Source organism: Lacerta agilis, chromosome 15 (genome assembly GCF_009819535.1).
Source record: "Lacerta agilis isolate rLacAgi1 chromosome 15, rLacAgi1.pri, whole genome shotgun sequence".
NCBI lineage: Eukaryota > Metazoa > Chordata > Lepidosauria > Squamata > Lacertidae > Lacerta > Lacerta agilis.
Window position 1 is genome coordinate 5274740 of NC_046326.1, and position 25744 is coordinate 5300483.

At 43.8% G+C, this 25744-nt stretch overlaps 1 protein-coding gene across 4 annotated transcripts in view; it reads right to left on the reverse strand.

The window, feature by feature from the left end:
* The window catches only part of LRRTM4 (leucine rich repeat transmembrane neuronal 4), a 419213-nt gene extending 395748 nt beyond the window's left edge, over positions 1 to 23465 (reverse strand). For 2 of the 4 annotated variants that reach the window (XM_033171753.1, XM_033171752.1), the window contains exons 1-2: positions 23192 to 23465; positions 19472 to 21018 (exon numbers count right to left, since the gene is read on the reverse strand). In XM_033171753.1, the coding sequence (XP_033027644.1) occupies positions 19472 to 21018; positions 23192 to 23195 (1551 nt within the window). In that variant the 5' untranslated portion in view covers positions 23196 to 23465. Of the gene's footprint in view, positions 1 to 19422; positions 21019 to 23191 lie in introns of all 4 variants that reach the window. The other 2 variants (XM_033171756.1, XM_033171755.1) reach the window with 1 other exon arrangement.
* Between the last annotated feature and the right edge of the window lie 2279 nt (positions 23466 to 25744).

Below are 25744 nucleotides of genomic sequence, written 5' to 3' on the forward strand. Positions count from 1 at the left end.
GGCAAATTGCTGCTAATTTTAAATTGCCAGCAACTTCCTTCTTGGTTTGATTTGTGCAATTTGTGTTCCCACTGTGAGAACACAAGAACTCCCTTCATTTCTCCATTTTATTTCATGTGTAACATTGACAAGGCTTTTGAAATCAAAGGCTCCTAACATATGATTTAGAGGCTTTGGGAAGGGGGTGGGGAACCATAATGTTGGAGAAAGGGGGAGAAAGAACGATAATAAATTTACATTAAAATCATGTAGGTTTGCTGCACTGCAGAAAACCACTGGGACAAGTTGGCACCTAAGGAGCTGCAGGCAATTCTCTGTTACATATGGATTTAGTGTAGATATTTTAAAAAGAACTTTTAAAAAATCTCAATATCAAACTAAGACAAAATGGTACAAAACTGTGTGTTTGTAGAGCTTGAAACAGATCTCAGAGACTTTTCTGTTCATCAGGTATTTATGGAATCTCCTGGAGAAGCCTTCCTAGTCTTATTGAGAAGCTTTTTTGAATTCCTCAGGTGCCTTATCTGATCAGGAACCACACCATTCTGCTCTAAGAAATCTAAGAAATCCGAAGCCCTGCTGGGTGCAAACTCTGAGTGCTTTCCTTGGAATTTCTCAGATGTTCCATCTAAAGAAGCTTGGGTTAGACACAGAAGCGTAGGAAGGTCAGGTGGTACCCGGTGCGGAAAATTTCTTGTCAACCCCCCCCCATTGATTCCCCCCCCTGCAAAAATGGTTTTACGTTATTTCATATTTTCTTACAAAGGAACAATAACAAGTGATAATAATAAAAACCTTTTATTTATATCCCGCCCTCCCCAGCCAAAGTCGGGCTCAGGGTGGCTAACATCAGATACATAACATTGGTATAGAATCAAACAATAATTAAATTACCTCCTAAAAAATCTAAAAATCAAATTAAAGTCTAATTAGATGGCTTTACACAGGGTTAGGGTTGGGAACAGTAAGTGCTCCACTGAACTGAAATTTCATAGGAAAACAGCCAAGTAAACAGCTATTTGGGTGGAGGAGGGTCAAGATATTAACCGATATGCATGAAATTTTATATATAGCTATATAATCCCTAGTATAGTAAGTTAAGACCTTTGGAGCAGGCATTTCCCCCCAAAAAAGTTTTTTTAATGAACCACCCTAGTAGGGCAGTAATTGTTCCTTGATAATTTGTCACCCCCTCCATTATGGAACATGGGGCAGACCACCCCCTACTCCCCCCTTGCTACGCCCCTGGTTAGACAAAATCCAGCTGCAACCCAGGTAGCATCAGCAGCAACACAACATTTTCTATTTTGTTTTCTTTTTAAAATAAGATAAAGGGGTAATGATCCACACATGCATTAAAATGAGCTGGTCAAATGGACAAAGCCGCTTCAAACTTCAGGTGGGTGATGGCATTATTTAATGTCCTCTCATCTTAATAGATCAAACCTAGAAAAGCATCCATGTTAGAATCAAGATAATGGCAGTCAGGTGATTTTATCTTCAAGGCGCCTTGCAAAAGCACCACAAAAGACAACCAAATGCCCCAATGCTCCATTTATTGGCACACGGGGGGCGGGGGGCGGGTGATTTAATGTTAATAAGCCTTGTTTACTCAAAATAGCTCTGCTGGATGACTAAGTGAGGATGCAATGACAGAGACAAAATAGCCCCTTTTTGCCTCTGTCACTACCACACATAGGCACAATTATGCACTCTAAGTTGTGTTAATACTTGAAGTGGGTCTTGTGCCAGTGACATGACAACTATCATTCATCTTGTTCCACTGTTTTCAACTCCGTAGAGTACCAGGACACATTGCAGTCTCAGCAAGGAGGGTGTTCAGGAGCAATAGTGCTCACTGCCCTGCAATCTCACCACTCCATAGATAGACAAGGGCCTCAGCACTATTAACGGTTCTCCTCACTGGAAATAATTTACTGGATTTTATAAGTCTCTGCAGACAGTCCATCCAAACAGATCATCCAACTACCCAGGGGGCCACAGGTTTCCTACCCCTGCCGTAGACAGAGACATCTTTCAAATTACATTTGAAATTCAAATTACATTCAAATTACTGCCCTATCAATCCCGACAGGCACTACCCAACACAGCTCTTGTATGTCCTGTTTTAGCATTAATCTGTTTTTTATATTGATCTGTGCTTTCAAAACTGAGTCTCAAGTGAATTCTGTTTCAGGCTTAATCACTGGGAGTTATACAAAAGATTATAAGGGTCACTGATTTCCCCAGAAAATGTGGGAGGGAGAGGGAGAAACCAAATAAATTTAAGACAGTTGACCTGGAAGTTTACCTGTATCTGGGGAGGCATCTGAATACATGCTATCAGTTTGTTCTGTGGAGTTTCACATCTGCCCAGCATCATGCCACAAATGCAAGAGTCAAGACAGTGAAAACCACTTATAGGTGACTTCCTCCATACCCAAAATTCCTCTTGGCTGGTAATCACTGCCCCCAGCTATCTTTGTTTGGGTGCAAAGGAGCAGAAAACACCATTCCTCTCTGCACAGTCTGAGAAAGGCATCAGTAATTGAACTAAAGGGATCAGTGCTCGTATACATTCCGATATCTGGTTAGGCGAATCTGAGTAGACAGTAGCCTTGAACCATGAGCTGAAGTAGGCTTCCTGTGCATAGCCAATGGAGATGTACATCTGAATCCAAATCATGATGTGCATCTAAACCACTGAACTGGATGAGTGCATCTTATGATGGAGTTGGAAATATGCATTGGTGGTGCTATTTGTTGTGTGTGACTAGCTACACACTAGACGGGAGCCAGAGGCTGGGCGGCTGTTTATTGAGAATGCGCCCCATCCTGGATTTCCTGCATCAAGCAGGGGCGTGGACTAGACCCTTCCAACTTATGGTTCCATGAATCAGTCTATTTACAGCTTGTATCACTTTCATATTGGTTCAGTCATAGTCAGTATAGGCTGGTCCATTACGGCAAATGGGATCCATCCCACAACCTCATTCTACCTTCAACAAGCTCCCACTTGCTGCCTTCTTACTTAAATATCAGTCCAGGATGACTTCTCCTCCTTAGTCTCAGTGATGCCTTTGCAGAACTCATCCAGGAACAGCGACAAAACATTAGTTGGCTGACTTTACCCATTTCCCTGTTTTCTGCCCTATCAATCCCATCAGACACTACCCACCACAGCTCTTGTATGTCCTTTTTTTAGCATTAACCTGTTTTTTATATTGATCTGTGCTTTAAATTAATCTCTTAAAGTACAAATTCCTAAATGTATTTTCTTCCATAATGCACGTTTCTATTTTATTTCATTTTATTGCAAGAAATACCCATTATAAAGTATAGGTGTAGATGAGGTGCTGGAACATTTGGTGTGAAACTTGCCATTCACACTTTAATCTGAGGGGTGTGAATCACGTTTGAATAGATTGGATGACTCAAGCACCTGCAAAAATCGAATTCCTCAAACATCCCTAATTTGGGCCACCACCTACAAGAGTGTAGTTTAGGGTGACCAAAAGGGGGGGGATTTCTGCCCTTCTGTCTCTATGTTTGTTTCATGCTTTGCTCTGCCTTTCATTCCTCTCCTTCTGAGTTCTTGTAAAACAACGACAATTTCCAAGCACAATTCTGGAATTAGAGCATATGTGCTTTGGCACTTCCTTCAATTTCTTCTTTTCATTTGCTTCTTTCCCCTCTAGTGCACATCTGTGCATTGATAAAGCTAAAGTCAGGCAGACTGCCACAAATACCTTACATCAGAGATGCCTACTTCCAAGATTGGTTGTGATCTCACTGACCCCTCATAGTATCATAATGCAGACTAACTCTCAACGGCACACTTTTTGACATGCTTGTGCAGAAGTTGGTGTAAACATACTTTAACTATTTACTAGGGGTCTGCACAAGCCCCGAGATCTGCTTTGTATTTCTATCTATGCATTTATTATTATTTTTTAAACCGATCTGTTTCTGAGTTGCTCTGTGCTCTTATCACTTTAGACTGTAATATGGCTCCTGGTTTGTTCAGTATAAATGAACTTCTGTACTTCCCTGTTCACTGTACAGTGGTACCTCAGGTTACAGACGCTTCAGGTTACAGACTCCGCTAACCCAGAAATAGTACCTCGGGTTAAGAACTTTGTTTCAGGATGAGAACAGAAATCGCACGGCGGCAGCGGGAGGCCCCATTAGCTAAAGTGGTGCTTCAGGTTAAGAACAGTTTCAGGTTAAGAACGGACCTCCGGAATGAATTAAGTTCTTAACCTGAGGTACCACTGTAATGGGAAAATTTAAAATGCAACATTTACCCCTTTGGGGGCAAAATGGATGACATGTATAGGCACAGGAGCCTCTATGGAATGGGTGCACTCTGCCAAATTGCAGATAAATAGTTCCAGCGCTTTTTTGGGGGGAAAGTAATTCACTTTATTCTGTCATCCACAACTGGGATTGGAAGCAATTTTCTCTCTTTCTTACTTCAAAATAATTAGGGGTGATTGAATGGTGTACATTCTTATGTGTTTAAAAACAAACAAACAAACAAAAACCTTGAAGTTTCACAACTATTCAGAATTTCCGGGCATGCGCAGTGGATCCCGTCCAGCGCTGCTGCTCCCGCAGCAACTGGAGGAGCTGCCAGGTGAGCGGTGGCTCGTGGGGCTGCCCTGGCCATCCGTGGAGCAGCACGGATGGGGTTCCGGGCGGCGGGGACTGGTGGGAGGGGCCGCCAAGTGTCATCCCCCCTCCCCTGGAACCCAGGGTGGAGCGCCCCCTGCGCCCCGCCCTTCCTATGCCACTGATTCCCAGTCTTAACTGGAGCTGTTGGGGATTCAATCTGGGACATTCTGCACGCCAGGCTGCAAGGCAGCTGTTCCACCACTAAGCTGAGGTCTATAGAGTTCTGAAGAACGGGGTGTCAGTGTTTCTCTCTCTTCACAGAAACAATCAAAATTTCTGCTATTCAAAATAAAATTTCATTGCTTTCAAAATCTCAGATATCAGAAGTCCAAAGGACACTTTCCCAAGCTTCAAAGCGAAAGTAGAATTACTGAAATGTCAACCTTAGATTCAAAATGAAAGTAATTTCATACCAAATTTAGCAGGCTGAAGCTGCAAATCTGACAAATGTTTTCAATTCAAACTAATTTAAACATTCGCTTTCTAGAACCAAACACATTCTTTTCTTTTCTTTCTTTCTTTTTTTGCATTCCACTCGCTGGTTCTATGATACACCTGCCTATGAACTAATAACGTTTCTTTCCTCCGCGAGAGAGAAGGTGGGCGAGATTTGTTTTGAAATGCAGCTTTAAAGCACTCATACTTGAAAAGAATATTCAGCTAAAAGAATGGGTTGGGATAGGAAAACAATACTGTTTTGTGTGCGAGAGAAAGAAACAATTGACCATGGTTTGTATAAAACAGGAGATTATCAAAATGAACCGATTTGCTTACGCTGGTATTTGTTTTATTTGCCATAGAAATGCTAATGAAAACAACCTTCAAGTGGCCATGAACTCCTGAACTGAATCCTGGAGGATTCCATGGGGCCAAGAGACATGGAAGAAGCCAGTCATAGAAACACAATTTTTAAAACAAACAAACAGGTTATAAGATGCATAGGCCTTTCCACATTTACCATTTATGGTACCAACATTAAGTACTTTTATTTATTTATTTCGTAGTGTGCTACCATACAACATCATCACTTTTCAGCTAGTATTCTGGAACAACATACTGTATCTGAAGAAGTGTGCATGCACACGAAAGCTCATACCAAGAACAAACTTAGTTGGTCTCTAAGGTGCTACTGGAAGGATTTTTTTATTTTTTATTTTTAACATACTAAAGAAACTCATAACAGCGTAAAAAAAAGAGCCTGCTGGGTCAGGCCAATGGTCCAACATCCTGTTCTCACCGTGGCTGACCAGATACCTGTGAGAGACCAGCAAGTAGGATTCAAAAACAGGAGCCCTTTCCCATTCTGTGGTTTCCAGCAACTGGTATTCAGAATCATTGCTGCCACCAGCTGTGAAGGCAGAGCATAGCCATTGTGGCAAGTAGCCATCAATAACTCTCTCATCCATGAATTTATCTAATCCTCCTTTAAAGCGATCCAAGTGAGTTTAACTAAGCAATGCATGAAGAAGTATGCGAAGAACTTGTTTTTCCTTCTTCTGGGGAGGAGAATCATTTTTGGGGGTGGAAGATCCAGAATAGATCCTCAATCAAGGCCAGCCCTTCCATGAGGCAGAATGAGCCAGTGTGGTGTAGTGGTTAAGAGCGGTAGACTCATAATCTGGGGAACCGGGTTCGCATCTCCACTCCTTCACATGCAGCTGCTGGGTGACCTTGGGCTAGTCACACTTCTTTGAAGTCTCTCAGCCCCACTCACGTCACAGAGTGTTTGTTGTGGGGGAGGAAGGGAAAGGAGGATGTTAACCGCTTTGAGACTCCTTCGGGTAGTGATAAAGTGGGATATCAAATCCAAACTCCTCCTCCTCAGGCGGCAAATTCTGAGGGGCAAAATGTGGTTAGAAATGTTCGCCATATTGTCTGCTCTGGAGTCCCTAAGCTAGTGTACTGACCTAGAGAGTGTAGTAGAGGATTCTGTTCCATCATCTGATCATGACCTGGTCCCCACATGACATTAACCCAACCCTTAGAGCAGCTCACAGTCTCTTTGATCCTTTTCAATCCTCTATGGACCCTTACTGCAAGTCAAGGTTTGGCTTTGTTGTTGTTGTTCAGTCGTTCAGTCATGTCCGTCTCTTTGTGACCCCATGGACCAGAGCACGCCAGGCACCCACGGAGTTTTCTTGGCAGGGATACTGGAGTGGCTTGCCGGTTCCTCCTCCAGGTGGATCACATTCAGTCTAAACACTCCACTATGACCTGTCCATCTTGGGTGGCCCTGCATGGCATAGCTCATGGCTTCCCTCAGTTATTCAAGCCCCTTCGCCATGACAAGGCAGTGAAAGGTTTGGCTTAGTGAGCTCCATATCAGAACATTATTTTTTCCTTTTTGCTCCAGTGCTTTCCCTGTGAAAACCCACTCTTTATTGCTGAATCCACAGAAAACCCGAATTGCCATTTGTTCCAATTCAGTGCTGAAGAACAGGTTTCCTGGGGAAAGTGGCAGGACACACACACACACACACACGTACACACACACACACACACACACACACCACTTGGACAAAGAGCTTTAAAACACTGACTTGTGCCTAGAAAGCATGTTTCGGTATATGTGTTAAGAAAACAAATGACTCTCTTCACTTTATGATAACATTTTCAGTGTTTGTGTATGACATCCGGGTAGATTTGATTGAGATATCAAAGTGTGGGAAGCAACCAGGTCCTATAGAGGAAGCTTTTTTCCTCTAGTGCCAGCTGTCCCTGCTGGCCTCTGTCACTACTGTCTCAAGCCCTTCAAGTCTCCAGCCTCCTCCATTGCATGTTTAAGTTTTGGGAAAGGAGTAATTGGTAGAAAGGGCTGGTGGAGACCCCTCACCCAGGCTTGTGTTATGAGCTGAAAGGTGGCTCTCGGGGAGGAAGAGGAAAGTGTTTGCCAGAAATTTCTTTGGGAAAGCTCAGAAAGCTTTGATGGGAAGGGATCGAATTGTCACTACTGCTGAAACTCATGGTGGTAGAACTCCACACCCCAAGCCCTTCTGCCACAACAGCTGGAACAATGAGGACTCACTGGCACCCCCATGGTGAGCAGAATCTGTGTTCTCCTCTCTCGTACTACTGGCATAAAAATGAGGGTCCTGGAGAGTGAATGGTGTGAAAACAATATATTGGGCCTCTCCAGGTATCCCACTGGGAAGGAAGAACAAAACCATCTGGGTGTTTGCTGTCTGAGCAGAACCCCATGTGAGTGAGTCCCACTTGGAGCAGAACATTGCTCTTCCTTCTCAAGCCATCTTGCTCCCTGCCAGGTCTGGAATGAAGAAAATAAGAAAAGGCAGAGGAATATTTTACTTCCTCCCTCAAATAAACCCCAGGAGCATCATTTCATTTTTCATTCGGAAGTCAGTGGAAATCCCAGTTACAAACTCTGGAAGAGCCATCTCCATGTTTTGGAGGGGCCTTATGTAGACTCCCCTCCTTCCGTGAGTCTACCTCCACACCACAATTATGACCAGCTGTTTCTGATGCTCCTCTTCTTTTTCTCTGCTGTCTCCTGAATTGCTTATCTGGCAGAGAGGCAATGAACCATGAGGAGGTGGTATCTCCTGCCCTACCTTCTCATCTCCACTATTGCCTGGAGTGAGAGACAGGTGAACAAGCAGCTTACAGTGGTGAAGAGGTGGGAAAAGGAGGCTGTGGTCAGTGGACCCCTGCTGGGGTGTGGGCCCTCGGCAGGTGCCTGGCCGTGCCAATCCTTGATGCCAACCTTGATATCTAGATTCATATCCCAAGGGATTTTTGAAGCTTCACTAAGGTGGGGTGTGTGTGTGTTTTTGTTTTCCAGGGGTGGTGAGCAGCAGGCAAAGGGAATGTCAAAGATGGAGCCTGTTGCTGAGAGATTTCTGACTTTTCAAGCTAAAGGGGACTAAAGTATGCAATGTAACACATAACCATTATTTTTGTTCCTTCAACCTTATACCTTCTAACTCAGCTTAAAACTAGTCATTACCTCTTTTCAGCAGGTGGCAGCGTAAAGTAAAAACAGGCTCTGCCGTTAAAATGAGCAGGTTGTTCCACCTCACGTTCTTTACCTCTCAGGAAAAGCAATGAGACATTTGCAGGAAAGGTCAAGCTTACGGAAGGTTCTGGACTCATTTCTGCAGCAGAGTCATTCATTTTCTAAACAGTTCAGGGCAAAAAGAGCTAAGTGCATCCCCAAGGATTCTCTCTCTCTTCTCTCTCTTCCAGAGATATTTCATGCCATGTCACAGTCTTTAAGGCACCACCAGATGCCCTGAAAGGTTATTAATTTGAGTCAGGGTTAACTAAGCTCAACTCTGGTGTCTGTATTCAGTGTCAAGCTTCATATTTGAAATGTACTCATGGGTTTTATTTCAGATTTCTGTGAGCAGGGCTATTAATGTGGCTGTCATGATGCAGGGTTGGGGAACCTTCTTCAAACTGAGGGCCACATTTCCTTCTAGGCAAGCTTCTGAGAGGCGCATGCCAGTGGTGGTGAGGGCCAGAGGAAAAAAGTGGGTGTTACATTTGTGCAGTAGGCTAGTTTCTACTCATACTCAAGAACCCTTTTTATCTATCATCCATCTATACATGCAAGCAAGGAAACATTCCAGCTGGGCAAAAATACTCACAGAGGGTGAGTGAAGTGTGTGACTTGTGAAGAGTGGCTAAGGAAAAGGTGTTATCTGAGGAGAATCCCAAGAACCACATTTGGCCTCTGGGCCTGAGGTTACTCACCACTGCCTTGAGGCAATACCTGGCCCATCTCTTATTAAAAAAGAATGTTGATAGCCTGTGGTATTCAGGTGTGGATCAGAACTGGTCTACATAGTCACTTACAGACTCACTCTTAAGGCCATTTTCATGGGAGACAATCTTACTCGGCTATGAGTGATCGCCAAAGAAGATTCAGGTGATACATCTCAAGATGACCCAAGAAGGTGTGGTGATGGTCAGAATAAAAAAAACCTCATGCTTACCCTGCCTCCCCGCCACATGAAAGAAAGTCGTAAAATGATAGAGAAAGTCACAGAGAGTTGTATTTTGGGCTTTGTAAGCATCCCTAGTATCTGGTGTAGGAGTGGTGGACTTTAGCTGGCTGTTGACAGATTTAAGCTGTGCCCCCACCTACACGCCACCTGCCCAATTGCAGAAAAACAAACAAGCAAATGCAAATATTCCAAGACACCAATAAGAATCCAAAAGAAATGAAAGTCAGGTAAGCATTGTGCCCCGGGAATGTTTCACCACTCAGAAAACAGGAACAGAATACAGCAATACGGACAGATATTGTTTCACCTGAGCTGAAACAGAGTACCGTATTTTCCTTGCGTCCGAGGTAGTACAGAGATTCTGCACACATCAGGGGTTGCAAATTTATCTCAAACCTGGATCTCAAACTTTGATTAGAATTGGAACCTGGGTGCCATGCATACAATTTGATTATATGAAGCTGCAAAGTACTAATTTTGTATGAGATAGCCTAAACCAATTATTTTTAAAAAATACCGGTAATAATAATTATGATTTAAAATTATATTGTAGGTAGCCATAAATGTTATATATGCTTATGACATCTAATTTGCATAAAAGAAAAGTTAGAATAAATATGTTAAAATCTTAAAACAATATGTGCCCAGTTATTTGAGTGTGTGGGTGAGAGAGATTATGACTACTGCATTATTTCGGGGAAGGACAGCCTGTGTCATGTTAACCCAGAAACTAATACTGATCTTCCCACAATTACTTTGCCAGAAAAGCAAAGAAGGTTTCCCCCCCCCTTCTTTCTTTTGTGCTGATTGTACAATTGTCATCTCCTTTCTTTGCTCTCCTCCAATTTTGTGCTTCCACAACTGGAAACAATAGAGAACATTTATTTCTAAGGGATCTTGGGTCATGTTTTTGAGAGTTCACATTTCTTAGGAAAGCTCAAATATCATCAAGCCTTACCAAAAGCAATGAGAACAGGTGCTCCAATTATGCTACCAAATACACACACACACACACACATCACAGTTGCTGTATTGGATATAAGGACTTGGATGGAAGAACAACTGGCTAGCAACAGAGTTCACCTATGTGAACAGAAAGCCTGACCAATGCCTAGAGATTTGTCCACCTGCAAGAACCTTCCTATATATTTCAAGGGCTGAGTCAAATGTCCTTCACCTTTGCTTTTCATATCAAAATAATTCCTTGAACCCTTTAAAAATCATTGACCACAGTTAACAGCAGCACCTTAGAGACCAACTAAGTTTGTTATTGGTATGAGCTTTCGTGTGCATGCACACTTCTTCAGGTCCAGCTGGTCCAGCATCCTGTTCTTACAGAGGTCAGGCAGACGCCTCTGGGATGACTGCAAGCAGGAGATGAGCTCAATAGCATGCATGTGTACACCATAGCTGTCAACCTCCCCTTTTTTGCAGTGGGAAACAGCGCTGGAATAAGGGAATTTCCTGCAAAAAAGGAAAAGTTGACAGCTATGGTGTACGCACACACACACACAGTTGAACAACCAAAAACTTGTCCATGAAAATGCAGGTATTTTATTAGGAGATGTTCTTTTACTACCTTGATCTAGATCAGGCACGTCCAACAGGTAGATTGTGATCTACTGGTAGATCACTGGACACCTGTGGTAGATCACTGGCTCCCCTCAACAACTTTTGCTTCCCTATAAAAAGCTCAACAACTTGGACCTGAACCCCCCAAAAAGGGTTTTCCTTCCTAAAGAACCACAGCAACTTTTACCTGAATGCCAAAAAATGGGGCTTTCCTCCTCCCTAAAAAAGCTCAATAACTTTGACCTGAACCCCCCAAAAGGGGGTAGATCACTGCAAGTTTTTAACTCTGTGAGTAGATCGCAGTCTCTTGGGAGCTGGCCACCCCTGATCTATATGATTCCACTTTGTAAAAACCAACTCATGATTCCTTCTTAGAACATACTATTCCTTCCGAACATACTTAAGAGGTACGTTTGCCTTGCATGTTTGCTTATTTAAAAGTGTGTGTGTTTGTATAGCTATCCATCTATATATCATCTACCTATATCCCATGTCCAGTTCTTACAGTTATCCACCCTTTGATTCATTGCTTAAGTTACTAGGCAGGACCTGTATTCCATATGTCTTTAGTACCGCAAGGTGTAGATCTACCTTTTTATTACTGGAACTTGGTAGCTATGGAGACAAACAATATTAAATTCAAGCAAAGCAGTGCATTTGAGCAATGTCTTACTATCATTATTGTAGTTGCTTTCATCTCACTCGCTTGTCATGGTGAGTGGGCTTGCATGTTCCTATGATGTGAAATTTTTTACACATCACTTGGGAAGACAGGCGAACTAATGCCAGTGTACTGGAAGAAGCAAAGATCATTCAACATCAACTTCGTTGGACTGGTCATGTTGTTCGGTTGCCTGATTAGCATCTTCCAAAGCAACTACTCTATTCCAAAATTAAGAATGGAAACTGTAATGCTAGTGGTCAACAAAAGAGGTTTAAAGACCGTCTCAAGGCAATTTTTTTAAAGAAAATGTAGTTTAAACACCGGCCATTGGGTAATACTGTCCTGCAGGCCCTCCATTTGAAGAAAAGCCTTTACCAAAGGTGTCATGGACTTTGAAGACACTTGAAACCAAGACGAAAGGGAGAAATATGCTAAGAGGAAGGCACGTTAGGCAAACCCTCACTGTGATAAACTTCTGCCCGGAAACCTCTGTCCCCACTGTCGAAGGACATGTGGATCCAGAATTGGCCTCCACAGTCACTTATGTTCATGCAAGACAATCTTATTTGGCTACAAGTGATCGCCAAAGAAGAAGAAATTGCTTTCATGCTACCCTAATTGTCTAGCTGTAATAGAAGAGATACAAATAACAGTCAGGCATCATATTTAGCAGTGAGAATGGAATGGGTGATTATTTATTACTGACATGAGCTGAAAATATACCACTCTCCCTGCACAGAATACATAAGATGATATATATTAGTAAGACTAAGGACTTGCAAATATACCTGTAGAAGCATATGCTTTACTTACTTCATCTCCTTATAAGAAAAGCTTGGTGCATATACAATGCTTTCTGATTCTGAATTATTACACACCCTCCAACTTTCCTCAGATGAAAGTAGGGACATTTCATTCTACATCAGTATCACTGCTTGTGCATTTCCTCCTGGTCAACCACTAAAGTTATTAGAGGAGACATCAAATGCTGCAATATTTTGAGCACAGAAATCTTTGAATTTATGTATTGCATTTAGGAAAGCCTGAGGGGAAAAAGAAACCCCAAATCAATAAATACAACTAAATGTATGTATGTTTGTGTGTGTAGACTATGCATTTATGAGTATTTATGCATTCATGACTATCATGCATTTATGAGTATTTTGGAAGCAGAATATCTTTGAACATCCATTTTTATTGCATTTGTGTTTTTACATTGTGATTTTATCCTGGGAACAAATTTAATAAATAATCCCAATGTTTATTTTGGGGTCCAGGAACATATAAACTTTTGAGTTTGGGGATGCATAAACTTCCCTTTTTTCAGTATTTCCGATTTCTGAGCAAATTATGAATGTATAAGCGACTGTAGCATCCTGGTGCTGGTGTGAATCCTGGATGGATCAGCTGCACATACACCCGACCCAGGCACTCTCTCCCCCAGCTGCCCTGGGACTCCCCTTCACCCAAATGCACAAAATGGGGAGACTCATATCAGATTTCAGAAGGTGCCACCATTTCAGTTCATGGGAGAGATCAATGCCTTTTTCCTGTCCACATGAGAAGCCAGACAGGAAGGGGATTCTGAAGGGAAGTGTTTTTGCTTCAGAGGACCCTTCCCCATCTCCCCAAATCCCCTTCCACTCTAGAAATTTTAAGCCACATATTTCTCTACATCTCTCTCCAAGCAGGAGACAAAGAGGAAACGCCTGCCACACACACAGGTGGCGGCGGCTCAATGACACTTCAGGTTCCCAAACAAAACTGGCAATGAAAGGGGAGGCAGCAATGCAAAGAAACCGGGCCGATTCTAAGAGGTTTGGTTGCAGAGCAGACCATTCCCTTTGTGCATGATGTTTCTGCGCAGCTCAGAAGGGCATGTGAATGAGAACCCAAAGTAGGTTGCTGCTTCTCTTTCCCTGGCCAGGAGATGGAAGGGGCAATGAATGAAAAAGTGGAGAAAGATTTGAGGTTTTCTTTTTTAGTGTGGTGGGAATTCGGGACTCTGCATGACAAAGTGAGAAGCCATGATGGTTTAAGGGTTTGCATGATGGTCCCAGCATTTTGGGGGCAGTTAGAGACTATTTAATTATAGTTAGAAGATTAGAAATTTACTGAGTTCACGGGCTCCCCTTTCTTGGGCAAGATTCCCTTCTCCCTTCCTGATTTGAAGCTAACTATTGTTAACATTATAACTGCAACAGTGTCCTTGTTAACCATAGTTTTAGCACTAATCATGGTCAAAGCAGGTTTGCATGATACAGTCTGGGATATCTACAGTTTACATTAAGGAATTATGCGTTGGGGGTGTAATTCTGCGCTCAATACTAGTAGAGGAGGTTGCAGTATTACTTCTCCCCACCTTCATCAGGGCACCTCTGTGCTTAGTACTCCTCAGGTGGACCAAGCGATTTATATCTCAGCAAGCTTATCACTCTATACCACAATCCTTCTGCATACAACAGCTTAGCCACAAATTCTCTTTATTTTGAGCACATAGAGTCTACTGTTGCTAACCAGATTTGTTGTTGTTCAGTCATTCAGTTGTGTCCGACTGTTCGTGACCCCATGGACACGCCAGGCACACCTATCTTTCCCTGCCTTCCGCAGTTTGGCCAGATTAGATCCCTGATATAAGTTCTAGAATTCCTATTGAAATTTGCCAAATCTCAATTGCATTTTATAGCACATCAAAGAACTTTGCATTGGCCATTATTGTTGGTAAATGTTCACCTTTCAATAATTTTGATTCGTCTGTGGCCTGCATGCAGTTTGTGTCCTATTACTGGTAACACACTGGGGGAATGGGGAGCTCTAAATATGAACTTTGCCCACTCAAAAATTCTGGCTTCGTTTTAATTTGTGTCCATTTCTTTTTTACCTTAGCCTGACTTGAAATGGGGCTTATAACCACCCTTTGATTCACATAAACCTCACTTTTCTCTGAGCCTTACCTCTCTTGAGCGGGTAGCAGAAAAGTGTGGAGAGCTTACATCCTAGCTCTCTCCTTAGCTGGAAGTTATGCACAGAACATAATTTCCTCTTAGGAAATCATGGCACTTCATATTTGAAAACTACAAGCCCCACAATGGCAGGATGGTTGATACCTTGAGCATCGCCTGTGTCAAAGCTTGACTTTCCCATTTCCAGGTGAGATTTTCCCCCTACTTGATGTAGGAAATATACAGGGAAGGCATATATTCAAGCATTCTTTTTAAAGCTTGTTCAAGGTTTGATAGGAATCCTCAAGGGTTCTTAGGATGAGCCAATGTGGACTAACATTTAACTGCCTTCTACTGTCAGGTCAGGGCAGTTAAAAGGTGATGATTTTGGGGTATCCGGTAGGACTCACCAAGTCATACAGTACCTCATGCACTGCTGATATGTGATATAGCACTGAATCTTTACAGCTACATCCCTCTATAAATAATAATATCTGGCAAGTAAGCTGGGTTTGGCTTAGTGGGTCACAAGCTATGCACTGCATACATTGTGGCTTTAAGACCCATAAAGGTGGACAGGATTTATGGCTTTAGAAGGACAATATTGACAGACAAAGTGAAATTCCTGGCCAGATTACTAATTCTGGCTCGATACAATAAGAGCATTTCATTATCTTTTGTGATAGAGCCTTTTCAGTTGCAAATCAGCTTAATGAAGCTATTTATATCTGGGATATCTTGTCTCTGTCAAATGCAAATACTCAAGGGCCATGAGGAAGTAGGAGCATGTTCGCTTTTCTCGCATTCCCTAAGTCTTTGTCATGCCCTATTTATTATTTGTTGGTTCGTTTCATTTCTGAATCACATCCCACAAAACATCCCAAAGCGATTCAACAGTTATAAAATTTCATGTCCCACACAGATACAGACTGGGATTAAAATATCCACTTAAAAGGCTTTTGGGGAAAGAAAGGTCTTCAACAGATGCTGAAAAAGTAATGGAGACAATACCAGGCTGGTATATAATGGGAGAGGGTTCCAAAGGCTAGGTGCCATCACACTAAAGGCCAAGTTCCTACTTTGTATGGAGACTTCCTGATGAGATAGATGCTATCTGCAGGACTCCTTTTCCTGAAGAGAACAGTGATTGTATGTATATAACAGTGATTGCATGTATATAATCTTGTAGGTATAGTGCCTGGGCCCCTAGCTTACATCATAGCTGTCAAGTTTCGGATCTGAAAATAAGGGATCAGCAGTCTCACCTATCTCGGGGACAGTCACATGTCAGTGGTGGGCGGAGCCAGAAGCAAAAGTGGGCGGAGCAGCAATGTAAACTCCAAGCGGGCTCGGAGCGGAGCAAAGAGGAGGGCAGCCAGCAAAGAGGAGGGCAGCCATGTGCTCTGTGCGATGGAGCCCCATCGTCTTCTTGTCTGATCCCATCAAAACAGGACAGGAAGCAGCAGCTGCTCAAAGGCAGCCAGGCTCCGCCCGCCAGCTAACCATATTGGCCAGCTGAGGGGCTCGGCGGCAACGGATAGGGGCTGATGTAAGCACGGGAAACAGCTCCCACTTGCTTTGAGCGCTGAGGCTTTTCTCTCCAAGTAGGCGAGGTCTTCCCACCCAGTTCCTGGCCAGCAGAGGAGGAGCTGTTCCATTAAAAACGGGAAATTTAAGGGAAATAAAAAATAAGGGAGAGCAGCGGGAAACTGCTTGAAATAAGGGAGAATCCCGGGGAAAACGGGATACTTGACAGCACTGGCTTACATAGTGGCAGTTTATTTTCTTGCAATATCCATTAAGTATTTTCAGAGATTGTGAAAAATGGGAATTTTGGAAAATGTAAATGGCACCCTGCCTTAATAATCAGAGGCCCACCTTCGTAGGAGGAGTGTAACAGAGGATACCAGCCACTGAAGCATGAAGCCTGGTCTGCAACCAGATATGCCACTGACTGCAAATCCTATCAAACTTACACTCATTTAGGTAAAGGTAAAGAACCCCTACGGGACACAGGTGGTGCTGTGGTCTAAACCACTGAGCCTAGGGCTTGCCGATCGGAGGGTCAGCGGTTCGAATCCCCATGACGGGGTGAGCTCCCGTTGCTCAGTCTCAGCTCCTGCCCACCTAGCAGTTCAAAAGCACATCAAAGAGCAAGTAGATAAATAGGTACCGCTCCGGCGGGAAGATAAACGGCGTTTCCATGTGCTGCTCTGGTTCGACAGTCATGCTGGCCACATGACCTGGAAGCTGTCTGCTTACAAATGCCAGTTCTCTCAGCCTATAAAACAAGATGAGCGCCGCAACCCCAAAGTCGTCCACGACTGGACCTAATGGTCAGGGGTACCTTTACCTTTACCTTTTTAAAGGACCCCTGGATGGTTAAGTCTAGTCAAAGGCAACTATGGGGTTGTGGTGCTCATCTCGCTTTCAGGCTGAGGGAGCTGGCATTTGTCCACAGACAGCTTTCTGGGTCATGTGGCCATGACTAAACCACTTCTGGCACAACGGAACACCATGACAGAAACCCGAGTGAACCTTCCCACCTACCGGTATTTATCTACTTGCACTGGGATACTTTTGAACTGCTACATGGGCAGAAGCTGGGACAGAGCAACAGGAGCTCATTCCATTGCATGGATTCGAACCACCAACCTTCTGATCAGCAAGCCCAAGAGGCTCAGTGGTTTAGACCACAGCGCCACCTGCGTCCTTTTTTTTAACACTCATTTACTGTACGTATGACAGAAGAGAATTTTCTAGCCCTCAAATGCCATACATAAGTAGTTGCTGTAAAAGTCAGTTTACAGTTGCATTTCTCCTTTCTTCAAAATTACATCAGTGGATTGAAGGAAAGCACAGACACCTAATTACACACATTTGAAAGAAATGCCCTTGATCTGCTCATTGCTTTTGGGGATACAACTGTCCATCTGCAATTCGCCTGCCAGCCTGCTCTCACCACTGCCTCCAGGACCCATGATAAGGTTTTAGCAATTGCTACCAAAGACCATACTGTATTTGCCTTTTTAAAATTATTATTACTGCTATGGGAAAGGGCAAATGGTCTTTAGTCTTAGCTTAAATGTTACTTTGGTACTTTTAGCAAAGCAGTCATTTACAGCAGAAGCCTAAAACAACATTTACAAGGCAACACGTATCCTTTGATTTGTTTATGAGACAGTGGGATTGGCCTTTGATTCTTACAAGCTTTAATGTTGTATCATCTTGTTTCATTTCTACATGGAAGAAAAAATATGCTAGACTCATTCTATGTCCCTGAGGAAGACCTACTTCTCTTACTCTGTTGACACTGAACAAGTTCAGTCTACAGTGATCTGTCAAGCATGGCATCTGATATACACTACGAGCATTACCTAAGCCCCAATAAACTCATATTGAGTAATTCATTTAGTTCAGTGGGCTTTGAGCAGGACTTATAGGCTTGTTTCTCTCTCTGAGTTTTAGTGGGGCTGTGGTGGGGGGAATAGATTGACATAAAACCTGATAGAGAAGAACATTTGTCAAATAGGCAGGAAAAAAATACTTAAAATTATTAAATATTTGGATATCCATCTGTCCTTTCACTCTGTTCCATGGTAGGGTCACTATACCCTGTTAAAATTGTGTGTGTGTGTGTATATATATATATATATATATATATATATATATATATATATATTCAATCCAAACAGAATGCCAACTACAATATCAATTACTACAGTTGCGATCCCAATTGTCATTCCACCAGAGTGCACATATTAGCTATGGATGCTGGCATGAGAAGCCCAAATAGTCGTTGTTGCAGCATAATCACAGAAATCCATCACAGAGTCTGCCCATCTTAGGTTAAACCCAACTTGCTGCGCACAAAAGTGGACATTGGTCTGACAGATTTGGGTAAAGGTTACTGCACGACACAGTCAGTCTACTGTCAATCGATAGAGAGGGAAGGAACTGTTCTCATCATTCAAGTGCCATGGTGCCAAGGTGCACAATGATAATAACAATTAATACTCTTCATTTCCCCTACACCACAAACCCCCTATGAAGTTGTGGGCATTCTGAGGAGATTTTAAAGCACATTCCTAAATGCATTGAAGAACTAGGACAAAATACAAGGAGGAAAGTTCATAAAGTCCTCTGCTGGATAATTCATTTGAAATAGGTCAGAAAAGCCATGGGATTTTGCACTGATGCCCCCCCCCCCGCCACCGCCCTAGGCAAAACCAGGATGTTTTAAGTACTCTGTTTCTCATCCCCTGTTAGAGTCTAATAAAATACAGCCATATTCACCTCCCCCCTTGACATCAAGGGTGTGGCAGAAGTAATGCCTGTGAGACCAACAACTTTGAACCAGCATAAAATGGCTAGAGGCTAAAAGACAGGCCTAAATGCCTTCATCATTGCTGTTTATTCCAACCTCATCTCAGACTTGAACAAGCCCCTTTCGGGACTGAACTGTTGAAAATAACCACAGTCACTTTCCTGATTGCTGTAATTTAATTAAATAACCTTTCACACTGGGCAAACCCAAAAGCAAAAAGGCTCATTAATCTTTCTAGTGATTAGAGACACCTCAAGAGCTTCGAACATTTACCTCTCCTTCCCAGCAGCAGAAATGGATTTAGGAGGATCATGGTTCATACCTCACATTCCCTGGAGCCAGAAATGGTATACGTGCAGGGTCCAGATCCATTAACCGATACATCCATGGTCTCGGAATTTGTCGGCTTGTAGTCCACATAATACTCCTGTAAAGGGGAGTTCATTTGCCTTTCAGACTCTCGAGCTTTTTTCCGGCGCCTCTTCATAAGAGAGTGTTGCTGGAGCTGTTTCATGCTGGCTGGGTAGCGCTTCCATGAGACGTAGATAACCAACAAAATCATAGCCACCGATAGAAAGAGGGCCACACTTCCAGCAATAATCTTGTGAAAGGAAACATGCTCATACTCTGGCTCTGGTCCAGATGTTGGGAAATCTGGAGAAGGATTTGCTGTAAAAGAGGTTGGCTGATAGTCTTCCAGTTTGGGAAGAGTAGGCTTTGGAACAAATATGGGCCTCTGCTGAGTTTTAGTGGCCTGGTAGGGCTTTTCAGTCACCACGACTGGAATTTCAGCACAAATGTTGTAGGTTTCTACGGCATCACTCACTTTTTCACCCTGGATATGCTTTGGGCCTGCACAAATCATGGTACTTTCCTTGTTTCCTTTGAAGTTTTTAAGCCAATTAAATAGAGGGCAAATGCTCCGAGTACATTCCCACATATTTCCAGAGAGAGTGATGGATAGTAAAGAAATCCAGGCATTGACAGTCTCCTGAGAGATGTTGGTAAGTTTGTTGGAATCCAGATTGAGTTTCTGCAAGTTGGGCAGGCATTGGAACGTCCCGGGTTCAATCCCTGCAATGTCATTCCCTGATAAATCCAAGTTGTGTAAGGAACTCCAAGTCCACGTTAAACCTTGGCTGATGGATCTGATCCTATTCCATTGCAAGTAGATTGAGCGGAGGTTGAAGAGACGTGGAAAGTGAGCAAAGTTGATCTTAGAAAACTGGTTGTGCTCCAAGTGGAGCTCCGTTAGCTTCAAGAGACCAGCAAAAGCATTGCGGGATAAACTCCGTAGGCGATTGTAGCCCAAATCCAGAAAATCGAGATTGCGACAATCTTGGAAAACTCGAATTGGAACGGTTTTCAATGAGTTTGAACGTAAGTGCAAGATCAAGAGCTTGCGGAGACCTTTAAACTGCTCAGACTGCAGTGCCTGCAGCTTGTTGTATGACAGGTCCAGATTGCGGAGGTTGGGGACTGGGTGAAATGTTTTGTTTTGCAGATGGGTAATTTTGTTGGAGCTCAGAATTAATTCCTTCAGCCTACGGATGCCCTGGAAGGCATCCTCATCTACAGAACTGATGTAATTATGGTCAAGGTATAGCCATATGAGTTGGTGAAGGCCTGCAAACTGATTTGGCTTGAGCTTCTGGATGCTGTTGTACCGCAACGATAAGCCTTGAGACCCTCCGGAAATGTTATGAGGGATGTCTCTGAATGCATGAGATTCGCAGTACACAATTTTGCCATCACACCTGCAGTTTTTGGGGCAAGCTCGCTGAGCCCCGGTTAGCGTCACAAACAGCACTGTAGGGAGGAGCACCAACACTGCACTCATGCCTCTCAGCTGCTTGATTACATGGAAACCTGCAATATTAAGAAGATGACAAACATACATTGTAAAACCAAATAAACCAGAGCCTCCGGATTCATCAGTGGGACCTTCTAATAACACAGAGAAAGTCTACCCTCCTTACCGATTCTTTCCCTATTTGTTTTGCCTGGAGATGCTTGCTCTTCTATCCCTTCTTCCCTTGCTTCTTCCTTCTGCTCTTCCCAGTTCATATATACCACCACACTATTCAGTTACCTTGGTTTGATTTATGACCTTTGAGGAGGAATTAAGCCCTCCCCACTTCCACTTGTTTTTGACTCGTCCCCATGTGCATCAGCAAGCTACATCTAACCAGAACATCCTTATTCTTAAGATGCTGGGATTTTCACAATAAACATATTTGTCAAGTCACTGTGATATAGCTTTTGGAAGGAAAAATGACTGACTCTAGGGCTGTTAATAGTTCCTGAAGAAGCAGAAGGTTTCCTAATAAACCAACTTGCTAGTACAGGTCCCACCGACCCCTTAAGAATTAGCAACCCAAATTTATAACTGATCTTTATAGCACAGCAAACTAGTAGTCACCAAAACTATGTATATATAGGTTGAAATGATCTTCCAACAGAGTGCAAGGTAGGATTCTTTCATGTGAGCTAAAAAATAATTCAAGCATGCAGAAGGGTAGACTCGTGTGCATGCCTGGTGTGTCATATCTTGTGTATTAGGAAGTCTCAGAGATAGCATCCTAATAAATAAAGGGCTTCCTAATAATCGTAACACACTTGCATATCTATCTTCATATATCATTGCTTATATAGTGATAACTATCACCTACAGGTATGTTTTAATGCACAGCGGCATGGGTTTATTTTAGTGTATGTGCATATATGACAGATGTTTGCAGAATAATATTCATTTAGCTCAATGCGAATGGCATACTCCTAGCAGCAACAGAGCAAAACTGAGTCAGATATGCATCAGATTCTAGCCAATTTTAATATTTAACATTTCACATGCCAGGCAACTTATTGTACTGTAACACTTCAGGGTGCATGCAGCCCACATAGCCCATGTTTTCTGAATAACTATGAGGGTCTTGTGTGTGCGGTGAAGTCGGGAGCAGAGAGAGACTTTTCCAGACCTTACAATAATATTTGAGCCAGTGGTTCTTTCTGATGATTCAACTGCATTTTTCATCAGGAGAATTTTTGATAAAGAGCTATTACTTTCTCGATAATGAATAGTTTATGATGATGATGATGATGATGATGATGGGGGTGAGTGGGAAAGAGAGGGGAGAAAGGGGACAGGACAGAGAGGGAGAACCTATAGTTATTTTCTCTGACGTCCCTTGTTGAAATCAAGAGATACTCTGTGTGTTAGTGGTGTGTGTGTGTGTGTGTGTGTGTCAGAGCAAGGAAGTATTCCTAATCTAAAGATCTTTTGACTCTTGCTTCTAATCTTTCACTTCAATGGCAAGGCTTTTTCATTTAAATTCTGTTATTTCCTTTTTGCTCCTAAGACAGGAACAGCAGCCAAATAGAAATGCTTTTTGGCTTACAGATGGAGGGGGAAATGTAACCTGTCACAATTGGAGGGGGTGGGGGAAAGAGCAGCTATCAAATGACTGCTGGAGATCTAAGCATATATTTTGGGAGGAGTGTCCCCCCCCCTCAGATACCAACTCAGCCCTCCTGAACGCAGGTCTACAGCAAAATACTGTACTTCCTCACTTTGCCTTCCTGCATTCAGCAAAAGGGCTAAAAATTCAGACGTCCCCCCAGAAAAGCTTGCTAAAATATGAAACCCGGCAAATCCTGGATGGGGATGCAACATGCATTTGTCTACTTATGTGTGGACAGGGAAGCAAAAGAGAAGCAGAGCTGGGGCAGGAGCGGGGGTGGAGGGGGGTGGATGGATAGGAGAGCAAAATCACTCCAGGATGTATGTATAACTAAAGGGTGTGTGTGTGTGTCAATTAAGTAAGAACATGCATCGAGAGATTAATCACAAAAGGAGACACTGCAGGGACAGAAACGGAGCAGGGCAGGAAGGGACAAGACACAGAAGCTAAAAATAAAATAGCAAGTGAGTCACCTGGCAAAATAAAGCACGAGCGATGCCGTGACACAAACACGTTATATCTATATATCTATATCTCTTTATGCAGCTGTCCTACATACAGATAGTGAAAAGTTCACTTACCCATCCTTTTGTCATCGGCAACTGTGTCCCCCTTTCTTTCCAGCTGTTTTGCTTCTTGTTGGTGAAGATGGTTCCCCCCTTCTTCCTTTTCTCCCCCCCTCCCTTCCAAGTCGGTCTCTTTCCTTTAAACCATCACAATGTTCATGTCACACACAAGCCCAGCTGCCACCTACTTCACCGCCATCCGGCGTGAATGCCAGGAACCTACACAAAGTTCCCGAGAGAGGGGGGAGGGGGGACGAAAAAAAGAATTTAGGGGAGATGGGGGGGAGGGTTAGGGAATGGGGATGGTGGGGGGTTGGGGAGGGGGGATACAGGACTGGAGGGTGGGGTATGAGTGATGGGGCAGGAAGAAGAATGGAGCGGGTGGGAGGGTGGGGGGCGACCAGGTTTGTTAACCTCTCAGAGCCATGGAGCACAGCAGCAGGAAAGCCATGAGCATCGGTGGGGAAGCTTCAGTGCCGGAGCGACGGAGGACCACGGAGGTAAAGCAACTTCTCGAGGAGAAAGAAGGGCAGGATGCTTTGGCCGGCTCCCAGCCAGCAGCCCTCTTCAGGCGGCTGCCCCCTGCCATCCCCAGGCACAGCAATCCATCCTCTGGCAGGTCCCCGGCGATGGGCGACGATGCCACCAGGCCTCCAGAGCTGTAGAAGAAGTCAACCCCCCCCCCCCCTCTCCTCCTCCACCAGACCCGCCACCCGCTTTTACTCAAAGCTGAGCAGGTTAGTTTTCTCCATTTAGCCGGTCAGGTTGAAAGTGTTCCCTCTTTTGTTGTTGTTGTTGTTGTTGGGCTTTTTTTTGTTTTTTGTTAGCTGTGCTGGAAGAGAGAGGCTGCTCTCCCGCACTCATTCAGAAGGCTTTTTCAGACAGCGAGGATGCTCAGGAGCTTGTTGGTGCTAATGTTCTAGTTTGCGATACACTGAGTGCCCTCCACTGGAGAAAACAGATCGCATATTAAAGGCACGAACAAGTGAGGCTGTCATTGCTATGCAGACTTCCTTCTTTCAGGAAGGGAATTAAAGACACAGGCGTGCTATTTCAACGACCACCCCCCACCCCGCGATCCTTTCTGCACGGGCTCCCCTCCCTCCCCACACATCCACACACTTCAGCACCTCTGGACCTTTTCCAGATTATTACTAAATGTGTGATGCCGCCGATTTGTTTGCAATGGCTGGAAACAGGTTCAAAATGACTCAGACCCTCACTTCTTCTTTTTTTTCTTTTTAATTGTCGTTGCAAGGTTCCCATCGAAAAATCAGGAATTCCAACTTTAAACCCCCCAGCATTGTAATTCTGACCTGGTTTATTTTCCCTTCCCCCGCTCTATTCTTCTTTCATCACTTGGACTGGAAGGGGGGGGCATGGGAAGGCTTTCTGTTTGCATGGACAGGCAGAGTCCCCCCCCCCCCAACCCCAGGCGACCCCTGAAGGGAATAATGACTCAAGACAAAGTGCTATGGGATTAAAATTGGCCACAACTTTATTAAGATTCAGATGCAGGGAGACCTTGGCTCAGGCATTGGGTGTTTATCCTTCCCTGTCCCCAGCCGGGGATCTGGGAAACTTCAGGGTTATCCAGAATGTGTGGGGATTGGGCTGACTCTGGAGAACATATGTTCAAACAGAGAGCCCTAAAGGATTCCCCCATTTAGGAAGATAGACTAAAGGATTCCGCCCAAGGCCTGAAACCCTCAAAGTTGTGATGAATTGCTATGGGAAACGCGAAACCTGCCAATGCAGGAAAAATCCTTTCTGGCCCTTCAAACAGTGACCATGATGTAGCAGCACCAGTGTACCTGTGGAGAAGAGGTTAACCTGCAAAAGAAGAAGAAGAAGAAAAGGCTTAACTGAGGGAGGGCATGGTGGGAGAAGCTCTGGAGCTGACTGCAGCTTCACAGGTAAGATTCACCTTCTGTTGTGTGGGCAGGGCGGTCCCTCCCCTTACCTGGCCAATCCCCTGGCAACGCCTCCCCAAGCGGGATTGGGCGATTGGCTGAGGTAGGCAGAGACCTCCAGGTATCCAGCCTGGAGAGGATGAAGCCAGCCCAAACTACCAGGAGTCGCATTGGGATCCAGGGGGCTGCGTGTGACCACGCAAAAGGCGCCCCACATTTGATGTGGGGAGCGGTCATTGCAGATTCGTAATTTGTGTGAAAGGCATCACTCATGGACTAAAAGGAAATTGTATTAAAAGCAGCTTTTTTGAATCACGGAGGCACTGAAAAGGGTGGAAGAAACAAATCGATATACAGAACTCAAGATGTTGAATCATGGACACTTGTTAATATGGACCCTGTTGTGTCATGTTTGGTCTGTCTGGCCCCCTCCCCAAGAGGGGAATGCCAGGAATCAATAGAACTAGCTTGTGTTGCATGCAAAAGGTCCCAGCTGCAATCTTGTGTGGTGCAGTGGTTAGGGTGTTGCACCAGGACTTACAGGACCAGAGTTCAAACCCCCACTCAGTCATGAAGCCCACTGGGTGACCTAGGGCCAGTCACTGTCTCTCAGCCTAACCTACCACACAGGGTTGCTGTGGAAATTCAATGTATG